Here is a 12,489-nt window from a genome sequence, read left to right as displayed (position 1 = left end):
TCCAACACTTTGCTTATGAAAATAATTCAAAAGGAACTTTGGAACATTGATTAACTGTGACACCTAATTTTTTCTTCTCTTATTAAGGGGTCAAGATGGACACTGCAAGCCACAGCAATGAATGGGGATTTTGTAGGTTACTTTTTATTCATTTTTTTTAATTAACACTTTTCAGACCCATTGTATTTGTTATCACAATATTAAAAACTCTTTCTTTTTTCCTCCACCAGGGTTTTCAAATTCAACCAGACCAAATGCAGGTATGCTAATTTTCTATCTGCCAGTTTCAAGTACTTCTGAAAGATTGTATACATATTGCCCTTACTTACAAAAATCACTTTGAAAAATACTTAATTTTTCTTTCCTGTTCATCTTCCCCAGATTGTGAATCCAATCCTGATTGTTATAATGGTCCCAGTTGTAGATTCTTTGGTTTATCCTTTAATCAAGAAATGCAAGCTGAATTTTACGTAAGTTGATGTAATTATCTGACTTCAACAGAGGCTCCTTTTATTGGTTTCTGTAACTGGCTCTTCCAGCCCTAATGTAAGAAAAGAGCAAGCATTTAGCTAAGGATGAAAGAGAAGTATATTCAAAATGGTTTAATATTTTAACAAAATATAAAAAAACCCAGAATCCTGCAAATGGTATATAGAGGCATCACAGATTAGAAGAGGAGAATCTAAGAGAAGAGTGACCATGTTTTTCAGTTAAGGACAAAATCTTTGATTGCAGGAGAGATGATCTTGATTGTTTTCCATATCCCTTGTGTCTACCCCATCTCTCCTGAAGAATAGGAGGTAGAAATACAGCATACATCCTTGGCATTTGTCATGCTTTGGGCTAAAAAGCAACTGAGACACAAGACATTTCCTCTTCAGTCTCAGCTGGGAGTCTGGCTTACTGGATCCTTCTAGGTGGAGCTTTGGGGGTATTACAGAATATTTTTCAGTGTTGTTAATGAAGTGTCTGGCAGTTACAAGAGTGCTTGGAGAGGCAGAAGAGAATTCAGTTCTTCAAATAATTTTCAGAGAGCTAAGGTGCACTGCTGTTTTTCCTTATAGCTGTTAAAAGTCTAGGGTGTGTGCTATGCTGGGAACACTGTCATTCATTTGTGCATATTCTGCACTGGATAAATGATGCCACAAATCATTTATCCAATGCAGAATATCATTTATCTAAATCTATCCTTACAGCTTAACTTCATATCAGTAGAAGTCTCCTAATTCAACAAATTTCCCTGACCATTTTTGTTCAATCTTATTAAAACGTAGCAATATGGAGACAAGCCGTCCCTCTGTTTTTAAAGGCTTATCTTCTTGTCTCTTTCTTGTTTTACAGCTAACAACTGTATTGGATTGGGTTTTTTCTTCCTGCAAAACCAGATTTTTTCAGGAACCTAATAATCATGGTCAGTCAATATTTGAGCCCAGCAGATGCAGTGTAACAGGTTATTAAGGTGCTGTAGGAAAGATGTGTTTCCTGATAGTGTAACTGAATTGAGAGGTACCCAGCTTAGCAGAACACTTTCTGTAATAACGTCACCCCTCCAAATGGTGATAATGTGCTAATTGTGGCCATTTGAGTTTCTAAGAGTGGAAAGAAAAAACAAGCAGCTGAAGCTTTGAATTGGCACTTCTGTAAAGCTGTTGTGTCTTTTGTTGTACCAGGCCCCTGAAGAAGATGACTGTGGGGATGTTCCTGGGCTCCATGGCTTTTGCTGCTGCTGCCCTCCTGCAAGTGCAAATAGATGTAAGTTCAGCCACATGCAAGTATTTACTATTAATATTTAGCTGTTAATTCAGGGAAAAAAAAAAGGCATGTTTAAGGGGAAAATGAACCAAGACTTCTAAATTTGGAGCCAATCATGTAAGCATAGAAACAGAGGGAGGGGAAATAAATTGCAATATCGTGGCTAGCACAGTAAAATTAACAAGCAACAAACACCTTTCTGCAAAACATCACACTGCGGTTAATACAAATTATGCATTAAAGGCAACCTCAATCTCTAAACTGAGACTAAAAGCTGGAAACCAGACACTTGCTTCGCCTAGCAGAGGGCAGCTTTGTATGCTTGACCTCTTCTGAGATTTAGACTGGAGATGAAGTGTGATAGTCTGGGAAGCATCATCACAGCAGGTGCAAAGATGACACTTGTTGAAGGAAGGATTTGTCTCCCCTAACCTTCCTTGCCCCAAAGGGACGTGCCATGCCTGAGCCCAATAAATCTTTCCCCTGTAGCTGGGATGTTGGCAACACCTCTGGGTGGTGATCCATTGCATCCCGAGATCTGAGCAGCTGTCTAGAGGTGTCTGTTGTGGATGAGAGACTTCTTTCCTCAGGCAACTTGTGAAACTAGTAACAAAACCTGACTCCAGACTCCTCTGTCAGGCAGTCACAGAGCAGCAGGCAAATGCTAATCTTCAACATGAAATTATAAAGATTACAGTAATTATAGTAATTTTTCCAAGTGACTTAGGGCACTGATTTTACTTTTTCTTTCTGTCCTATAGAACAGCAACCCAGTTTTCCCTGCAGCTGGGCAAGCTCAAATTAAATTAATAAATCTGGGTGCTGTTCCTGCAACAGTTCAGTTCCAGCCTCAACTTCAGAGTGTGGATGTAGCACCTAATATGGAAGTAAGTAAGGGCAGATGTGGAATATTAAAAAATGATTTAAATTAATTAAGCTGAAAAAAATGAATGGAGTAATTCAGAGTAATTCTTAACTAATAGTTCAAAATTTATTATTTTCTAGGACATTTTTACTTCAATAATTTTAATCAGTTCTTTTGGGTTTTTTTTAATTGTGGAATTAATTGTTAATGAAAACACAGTGATTGAAGAAATAGTAACTATGTTAATATTTGAAGTATTGCTACTTTGGTCTGACAAGAGTAGGGTTTTTTCCCCAAGAAACTTTCATAAACTTAAGTAACCTGGAACTAGATGAAAATTTCACTCTTGTTAAAAAGGCTCCATTTCCTAAAAGTAGCCCCTTCCTGCAGTAAATGTCCATTCAGCTCTAGTGAGTTGCTGCTATTACTGTGAGGAATGACTTACCTGAACAAGGAGCTTCTTCTGTGGCCACACCACAGATTAGGCTTCATGTTTTGCTGCCAAAGAACTTTTTCAGGTTCTAATACAGCACAGCATTGGTAGTTCTATTGACAGCAAAATATGGTGGCTCTGATGGATGCTTTTGATATGGGAACTTAGAAAGTGTGTTCTCTGATAGCCTGAGCTCTGTTTCCCTTGAAGAGGAGAGATCTTACTCCAATCTCCTCCAAATTTCCCTCACACAGGAGCAGAGTTGTGAGAAGATAAGGGCACCCAAACTGTATACTTGAATTGATGTACCATGGTACACATCTGGAAATGAAAGGTATAGAATGCTCTATTCCCTATTACAGGGAATCCAGATGTGGATTATAAAGTGCTCTTGATAATCCTATAAAACAAAGAGCCTATTTTAGTGTAGCACTAACAAGTTGATTAATGGTTTAAGTATTTTATGTTGAATAAATGTGTTTTGAATATTTACAACATGTCATTACTGGTTTTTGGAAAATACTGCATCATCTCATGCCAGTGCTTCTTCTGTGGCTGAATTTTACTTGGTGGTTATGGTAAGTTTGATTTATCTGGAGCAAGAAATAGGAAAATAGAACAGCTATTCCATAATGCTTGTGGGAAGCTCAAGTAACTTTGAAGCTTGTGAAACAAGTTAAACTAATAAAAAATAATGATCAAATGGAATTAATGCTTGATGTAGAAAACAAATCAAAAATGAAAGTTAGAGGATGTTCATGATCTCTGGCACTTCAGAAGTAACTTCTACAGTGTAAACTTCTGACCCACCCAGAGCCTGTAACATTCCCTCAATAGACAAATATGCAGTTGCACAGAAATCCATGGTAATTTGTCTTTGTAGACTGGCTACATGACATTTGAGACTTCTAAGCTGAAATCATTAGACATAATTTCTGGAAATGAAAATAAAAGTCAGCATTTGGAGCTGACAGAGAGACAACGCTACACTTTGGCATTTAAATGGGTTCCAACACGCATCGATGCTACTTGGGTAAGTCTGCTTATTTCTTAAGATATAAATCAATGTTCTGACAACCATCTATGTGGAATGTGTGAGGCTGAGAGGCCAAGCTCTGGATAATTTTTTCCTTTGTGTTGATTTCTGTCTCTCCTTTTCTCTCCTGTACCAGTAAGACTGGTAAGCTGCAGAGAGTACACCAGGATATCCTTTAGAAAAAAAATTACCAATTTCTGATGTACCTTGACAGCTACCCTTTCACCAAGACTTAGGTGTAGTCATACAGAGTTTTCTAGTAGATGTGTGTGCTAGTAGGAACCTAAAGAGGAAGGCCTGGAGTCTTGCTCTGAAGCCTCTGTTAGTTCCCACTGCTGTGTAATAGTGCATGTTTAAGCTGTTCTCTGATGCCAACAACATATTTTGATAATGGTATCTTCCACTAGATAGAGGACAATGTCACATCAAAACCAGAAGATGGAAAAAGTCTTGTCAGGTAGAGTTTTTTTGTTGTGTAAATTTTGACAGTAGTGTGACTCTCTCTTCAATCTGTCTTTTGGTAACCTCTTCTTGTTGAAGTAAAGTTTTCTATACTGTAGGGCCTCTCATCTTGCTGGACACTCCCCTTGACATATTAGGGGATGGGGTAATGTCTGAGTCATGATTCACTTAAGTAATCTTGCACACCTGCTTGGGTATATTTAGCTAAAATTGGAAGTGTATTCTTTGTTCCATTGCCTAGATTTTTTTATTGAACAAATGGCATGGATTACACATCTATACCTTGTTTTTAATTTTGGGTAAGAGGTATCCATGATTACCTCTCCCCTCTCTGCTTTTCTTCTGCATCTCCCACTTGCAGATGCATTTCCGGCTGGTTGTAGTAGTGACTCATTTTTTATGTTCTCCTAAGGCAGTGGGCTGATGGGGGTCTAACTGGCTTTTTGTATTAGCTACATTTCTAGGAGATTTAGAGTTCTTGACAAAATGTTAATTAATTTTTTTAAAAAGGCATTAAATGGGAAGACTCAATACTTGTTGTGCTGCCAATATATAATTGAAAGTAAAACCTGTATTCTTTGACTCCTGTATGTTTTGTGTAGTATTTAATCACTCTTTTAATCACTCTTTTAATCACTCTTCCATTTTAAAGGTTCATAAACAATTTCAGTTTTACTGTCAATGTTACTATGGATGACATGGATTTTGGAAAACTGGATCCACTTTCTGTTAGCAATTACAGTGTCGTTCCAAATCCAGGCTGGTAAGCATTTTCCTTTATCCTAATTTAATCTCCTAGACATACTTGTCCTTGGGAAAGGGCACAGAGGTTTTTAAAATATGTGATGCACACAATTGACTACACCTATGGTCTGAACTGTGGGGTTTGGGTTTTTTCTTTTTCAGGTCATATACCATTAAGGCTTCACTGCCTCAGTACACTTGTACAGTTGATTCAAAAGAATTTGGATATGGTGGTGCCTATACCATTTCACTTGATGATGTGAGTTTTCACTTGTTGTATGGACAATATAGAATTCCTTTCCATGTTGATACTTTAATTAAAAAAACACTTGTAGAATTACTCCTCTTGTCTTTAATCCTTTAATTTCCTCTTGTCTTTAAGTATATATGGTAGAATTCTGGTATCCTAAACAGGACTAAAAGCTTTTATTAACTATAAAAATAATGATGGTTAGAATAATAACATAATGCAAGAATTCATGATCACCACTAATGGCCTTAAAACTTTAGCCCTCTTAGACACTATAAATTTGCATGAAGTCTGCTGTAAAAAAGCTGTACTTCACAACTAGGTATGCAGTGCTTCATGTGCAATATTTGTTATTTACTCTGAACTTTCTATATGATTATACAACTGCTTAGAATGCCTTACTGTGCACACTCATTATTACTGTTCCTAACAAGCTATTTTTAATTCTAGTGTGTTGAAAATAAACTTATCATTACACACTTTGAAGATATTGCACCAAATACAGTTCATATGGCTTGGCAGATCCCTCAGTATTTTCTTCTTACATGTGCAGAAGTACTGTTCTCTGTCACTGGGCTGGAGTTTTCATACTCACAGGTAGGTATTCTTCTTCCTGAGTTAAGAATCTTGGTGCAAGTGATCTTCCATGATGTATTGTTTTTGAGTGGTGGATCTGTGCTGCTGCTTTAATCCCTATGTCCCTCACAGCTCCTAGAAGGACTGTATAGACTGATGCAAGTTTGCCATGTTTAACCAAGGATTTAGTGTTTTCAATGAAGCTATGCTGAGTTATATCATTTGAAGACTTGGCTACCAGTCCTCAAATTTCCTTCTCCCATATGACTTTCCACTGAAAATAAGTGCAAGTGTACTGCTGCAATGAAACCAAACTGGAGAGCTCTCAAATATAAAATGAGGAAGGAGTGGCACTTCTTCTCCCCACCAGTTTACTCCAAACAGCCTTTTTGTTAGCTTTTATTAGTGTTTAGTTATAGACTTTTATTTCCTTTGTCTCCTGACTCCAATTTAGTAGCTGTGTGTATTTCTTCTCTTCATTCTGAATCTAGAAACTGTAGTGATGGAAATGTTGTAAGGTGTGATTTGTTAGGTGATGCACTGAATTTCTTCATGTTGTGTGTGCCACATGTTCCTGAGATGTAAAATTACACCTGTGCACCTGTTAGTTACTTGGTGTGTGTAAGTAAAAGATGTTACAGTTAGTGTGCTAGTGGTCTCTTGCTCCTCAAAGCCTTCTCCAGGCCTGTTTAGCTCTCTAGCAATTTTTAATGTCAAAAAAATAAACAAAAAGCCCCAACCACCACCAAAACCTAGCAAACCATGAAATCCTCTTCCACACAGAGAAACAGTGTTTACTGTAAGGTAAAGATTGTAGTAAATGCATCAGAAAAGAAATTATACCACCAAAACCAAATGTCTGTCTCTACAGGCCCCGTCTAACATGAAGTCAGTGCTGCAGGCTGGATGGCTGCTGACTGTGGCTGTTGGTAACATAATTGTCCTTATCGTGGCTGGGGTATCTGCAATCAAAGAGCAGGTAAGCATGCAAGCAGTAGGTGTGCTATTATATTACACTGGGAAAAAGCAGTTCTAATCCAGTGGGAAATGATGGCAGATAAAACAAATAGTTTTTCTGCAAAGGTTTCTACTTACCTATTACTTGCCATCCTTAACTCTTGTTGCCAGGCTCCTTTGTTTGCAAGCAGCAGTTTCTAGCATCTCTGCAGTAAATTTCTTCTCATGATATAGAAAGCCTGTGAAATTTTGAGCTGAAATTCTGCAAGAATGGAATAGAACCTACCAAAGTTCTGTTAATTGCTAATGAGCCTGCATACCACAGCCTTGCTACATCCCTTATCTGGCTTCATAGGTTTCAAATCTCATTGTTTGGGGCATAAAAACTCTGTCTGTCCTGGTGAGGAGCAGTTGTACAAGATTTTCTATTTATTTGTGGTGCTCTGTAATTAATTAAAATGGCTATCTGAGAGAGAGAAGAGCTTGTCTCTGAAACAGCTCTGGCAGTCCCCAGTTTAAGCTAAATTAAATCAGCAAGAGCATGAAACAGAGATGTTGAGGCTTTTTGGGTAGAGGCTTTTCTGATCTCTGCCCATATTTGTGGTCACTAGGTCAGCTGTAAGCAGAATCAGTGCCAGCCTGGTTTAGAGATCTGACCAAAAGGAAGGGGCTGAGTTTCCTTCTCAGTCTTTCACGCAATTTCCAGTTCCTCCAGGAAAAGGATGTTGCAGAATTTTTCAGCATTCACAGAATTTTTGGTTTTTTCAGTGAAGATAGAAATGCCAAAAGAGCCTCAATTCTGAGTTGCTTTAATATGTATTATATGCTTAATTAATACTTAGTCCTGTAAGCCATATGATACTTGTAAGGTTTATTCAGTTTCAAATTCTGAGTTTCCTTCCTGAACATACTAAAATGGTGTAATACTCAAATGAATATTGGTGGATAAATTCTTCTACTTGTTTTTTTTTTTTCTTTGCAGTGGGCAGAGTATGTGCTGTTTGCTGCCCTGCTGTTGGTAGTGTGCATCATTTTTGCTATCATGGCTTCTTTTTATACCTATATTGATCCAAATGCGATTGAAGCCCAGTTCAGCAAGGAAGAAAAGGAAAAAGACAAGAAGGATCAAGACAGCAATGAAAAGGAAGCTGAAACTGATTCTCGACTGTAAAAGCTGTATTCGAGGAATCTTTGTACATCATGGAAATCTCACTCTCTCCTGCAATCAGAGGAACCAGGGTATCAGTCATAACATCTCTGGATTACATGTATCATGTGAGACATTAAGCAAAACTGTTTTAACTTAAAGTGCAGCCTCTCTAGGGAAGCAACAGGAAAATATTAGTCTTTCCCTTGTATTGAATTTGGGATCCTGAAAAAACTCCAGCAGAAGTTGCACTCTTAATGTACCTCAGTCTTAAATATTGTAGCATTAAAATATTGAAATTAGACTGGAACTACTGGACCCTTTGAAAAGATGTATTTTTATACTGTATTTCAATTTTTATCATGAAGGAAACAAGACTTGTCAAGGAACAGCAATTGAAGCTAAGCTCTCTGCATGATCTCTCTAGCATCACTGTTACTTGAAGACAGCAGGTCACACGTGCCTTAAATTCTGTTGTACTTCCTTGTAGATAATGGGAGCAAAGCTCTGGCAGTGATCAGATTAAATTGTTGTCTGTGTTCCAAGTGGCAGTAACTTGGATGTGCAGTGTAATATAATGCTTTATCTGCCTCTTAACTACCCATTTAACTTCTGTTATGTCTTTAGTTAATATTAGAAGTGCCCACTCAGGTAAAAATGATAACAGCAAATGACCTTTGGAACAAGCAAGAGCAATAAAACTTACATAATAACAAAATAAGGAAAGTGTTTTAAGAACATGGCTTGCAGTTGCATGGTAACAAAACTCAATACCACCTCCATGGTGCCTTTATCTACATGCTCCATCACTTAAAGCTAACGGATCAGTGCTGGTCTTCTCTATTTGAACATACCGTAACACTTAACAAATTTATGCTAGGGGAGATGAAATTTTGCTGCTTAACAGGACCTGCTCCTGTAGTCCTGAGCTCCATGTTCTGGAGTGCCAGTGGTCTGCATGTTGTTTTGGTAATTCTCATTCTTAGGGTCTACATCTTACACTTTTCCAGCAGCTTGGACTCACTGGCCCCTCCAGTAGCCTGGCCAGACTTTCAGCTGCTTTCACACCTGTCTTCCAATGCTCTTATCCTCTTTTACAGCAATTCCATTTTGGTATTTGCAAGTGATGACACAGACATCCATATTGAAGCCATGGGTGTTCTGCTCACACTGCAGGTCCATGGGCCCCTGTGCTCCCTGTTCCCACTGCAGCTGCCGGCACCTAAGCCTCCATGTGCACTGAGAATGGAGTCCCTCACCCATGAAGACAGTTTCAAATGAAGTTTGAAAAGGCAAGTCCAAGGCACTCTTTGCTTGTGCTAGAGAGAGTCCTGTTACCCAGAGGCAGTAATCCCCTCTTGGTCTCTCAGGTCATCTGGGGAGAGCCTTTCCCATGGATTTGTGATACTGCATATCCCCCAGCCAATGGAACTGAGGGTCTACTGTAACAGCCACAGGAGCAACTGGCTCCCTGCTATCCTCTGAGGATTGAAGGGAATTTTATACCAGCTTTATTTATGGCAGACCAGCCAGCTTTTCCTCTGCCATGCAAGTTAAGCAAAATAAATTATCTCCTACCTGTATCCAGTAGAAAAACGTCTTCTGCCTACAACTCTATCCATGCCAGGTGAAATGTTAATTTATTATTTTAAAGCTACCTGTTTTTCTCTTTGGAATACAGAGAATACATGTGTCCTGTTTTTACGCCATAAAAGCTAAAATCATAAGCTTTTGTATTTTAGTGCTTTAGTAAACCCACTGGCTTGTCTACAATATGATAGATGTAGTTTATGTTTAGAAAGCCACTAATTCTGTAAAATTAGCTAGGGAGCCTTTCTGATGAGGTGAAAATTACCTGTAAGGTAGAATGCAGACAGCTGTGTGTGACAAGACTTTAATCACATTATCAACAGAGAATTAAGTAACTGAAGTTAAAATATCCATGTGTCTAGCCAGGTTGTTTCTGTCAGCATTGCTGTGAATGTGGTGTGTGAGGAATCGGTCTTTGGGCTGAAACTGCGTGTTTTCAGTTCCTTAGTTTTAAACATTTAAGAGGTACCGTTAACCTCTAAATATGACAGTCTTTAGGGTAGCATGCTGCTGTCTATAGACTGTCAAACCTGCTGAGAGGGTCTTTTGCATATAATTTTCTGTTACAGAGAAAACATCCTGAAATGAATCAAATTAACTTTGATCATTCTAAACTAACAATATGCAAGAGTAGTGAATTATGACACCCCGCTCTTGCAATTCAATCTGCACTCATGTGTGGCCAGGTAGATACAGGAATGTGTATGTCTGCATGCTTAATAATATAACAAATATACTGTAAAGCTTCTGTGTTTTTCCATATTCCCCCTTAGCTCAGCCTAATGACACCTGACTTAAAATAGTTCAATGTCATATTCTCTGAACCACGTGACTCCATCCTCTGCCATTTGCTGTTCTTAAAAATTGGCTTATTAGCAGCATAATCTTTGGAAAAACTTTTCTGTAGTTACAGACAAACGTCTACACAAAGTTGTTGGGCTTCTTAAAATTTCCTGGAAGCAATTGCAAGCCCCCTATACATACTCAACAACTTGCTTTTACCTCTTTCTTTCACAGCTTGATGTGGTACTTTAGCATAACATTCACTGACCATCGTGGTAATAAAACAACTGGGTCTTGCCTTAAAATGTGAAAGGGAGACGAATTAGCAAAGGGGAAGCAACAAGTAAAATCCTCCTCTTCCACCAAGAAGAGGAAAATCAAAGATTACCCAATGCTGTTCTTCCTACAGACTCCACTGCAGGACAGGATTTTGTGTCATTCAGCACAGCACTAGGGTAACATGAGAGCTCTAATTCAGTGGGTTTCTAATGTGGCTGTTAAATGTTATTCCTTTCCCATGCTCTTTCCTAGTCCTGAGTCAAAGCTCTGCATAAACCACCTTAACCCCAGAGGTGGGCTTTAGTCCACATCCCAGAAAGTTTAACAGCTGCTCTGACTGTATAGGAGGGAGAGAGAGGACAGGAAGATGAGCAAAACAGGACCTGGGTTTGTCAAAGAGTAACTGTGTGTTTACATAAATGACAGAATCATTAAGGTTGGAAAAGACCTGAAAGATCATCGAGTCCAACCTTAGATCTAACACCACCCTGCCCACTGAACCATATTGTGAGGTGCCCCATTCAACCATTTTTTGAATGCTTCCAGGGATGGTGACTCCACCAGCTCCCTGGTGGGAGGGCACCCATTCTAATGCTTAACCACTCTTTTAGTGAGGGAATTTCTCACATCCCATCTCAACCTCCCCTGGCACAACCTGAGGTTGTTTCCTCTCATCCTTTGCCTGGGAGTACTGATGCCCACCTGGCTACTCTCTGCTTTCAGGCAGTTGTAGAGAGGGACCAGGTGTCTGCTAAGCCTCCTTTTCTCCAGGCTAAACACCCCCAGCCCCCTCAGCTGCTCCTCACAGGATTTGTGCTCCAGACCCTTCCCCAGTTCCATTGGCCTTCTCTGGACTTGCTCCATCACTTCAATGTCCTTCTTGTAATGGGGGACCCAGAACTGAGCACAGGACTTGAGCTGTGGCTTCCCCAGTGCTGATACAGGAGGGCAATCACTGCTTTGGTCCTGCTGGCCCCACTATTGCTGATGCGATAAGCAACAAGCCAGGATGCCACTGGTCTTCTTGGCCACCTGGGCTCACTGCTGGCTCATGTTCAGCTGGCTGCTGACCAGCACCCTGAGGTACTTTTCAGCTGGGAAGTTTTCCAGCCACTTGTCCCCAGCCTACAGCACTACAGGTGGTTGTGACCCATGGCAGGACCCAGCATTTGGTCTTTTTGAACCTCATACCATTGGCTACTGCCCATGGATCCCTGCTATCCAGGTGCCTCTGTAGAGCCTTCCTACCCTACCGCAGATCAAGACTCCCATCCAGCTTGGTGTCCTCTGCAAACTGACTGATGGAGAATTTGATCCCCTGGTCCAGGTCATCAATAAAGATATTAAACAGGACTGTTCCCTGGAGGTGGAGGTGACTCCATCCACCACCACTCCTGACAGTTTTTTACCCTGCAATGAGTGCGCCTGTCCAAGCCGTAGGCTCCCAGCTTTTCCAGCAGAATTCTGTGGAAGACAGTGACAGAGGCTTTACTGAATTCTAGGTCAACAGCACTCCCAGCCTTTCCCTCATCCACTGGGGGGATCACCTTGTCATAGAAGGAAAGCAGGTTGGTTGAGACTTGCCTTTCCTGAACCTCTGCTGACTGGGCCTGAT

The 12,489-nt window shown here is 39.8% G+C and overlaps 1 protein-coding gene across 1 annotated transcript in view; it reads left to right on the top strand.

Annotated features, from left to right (window-relative positions):
• The window catches only part of SLC15A1 (solute carrier family 15 member 1), a 28,953-nt gene extending 18,398 nt beyond the window's left edge, over window positions 1-10,555 (top strand). The window contains exons 12-23 of the mRNA XM_018908783.3: window positions 88-132; window positions 231-260; window positions 382-470; window positions 1,671-1,752; window positions 2,514-2,639; window positions 3,934-4,083; window positions 4,494-4,543; window positions 5,201-5,311; window positions 5,455-5,551; window positions 5,993-6,139; window positions 6,990-7,097; window positions 8,058-10,555. Of these exons, the coding sequence (XP_018764328.1) occupies window positions 88-132; window positions 231-260; window positions 382-470; window positions 1,671-1,752; window positions 2,514-2,639; window positions 3,934-4,083; window positions 4,494-4,543; window positions 5,201-5,311; window positions 5,455-5,551; window positions 5,993-6,139; window positions 6,990-7,097; window positions 8,058-8,246 (1,224 nt within the window). The 3' untranslated portion in view covers window positions 8,247-10,555. The remainder of the gene's footprint in view (window positions 1-87; window positions 133-230; window positions 261-381; window positions 471-1,670; window positions 1,753-2,513; window positions 2,640-3,933; window positions 4,084-4,493; window positions 4,544-5,200; window positions 5,312-5,454; window positions 5,552-5,992; window positions 6,140-6,989; window positions 7,098-8,057) is intronic.
• Window positions 10,556-12,489: the final 1,934 nt, after the last annotated feature.

Source organism: Serinus canaria, chromosome 1 (genome assembly GCF_022539315.1).
Source record: "Serinus canaria isolate serCan28SL12 chromosome 1, serCan2020, whole genome shotgun sequence".
NCBI classification, from domain to species: domain Eukaryota; kingdom Metazoa; phylum Chordata; class Aves; order Passeriformes; family Fringillidae; genus Serinus; species Serinus canaria.
Note: the sequence above shows the minus strand (reverse complement) of the source record. Positions and strands in the feature narration are given on the sequence as shown.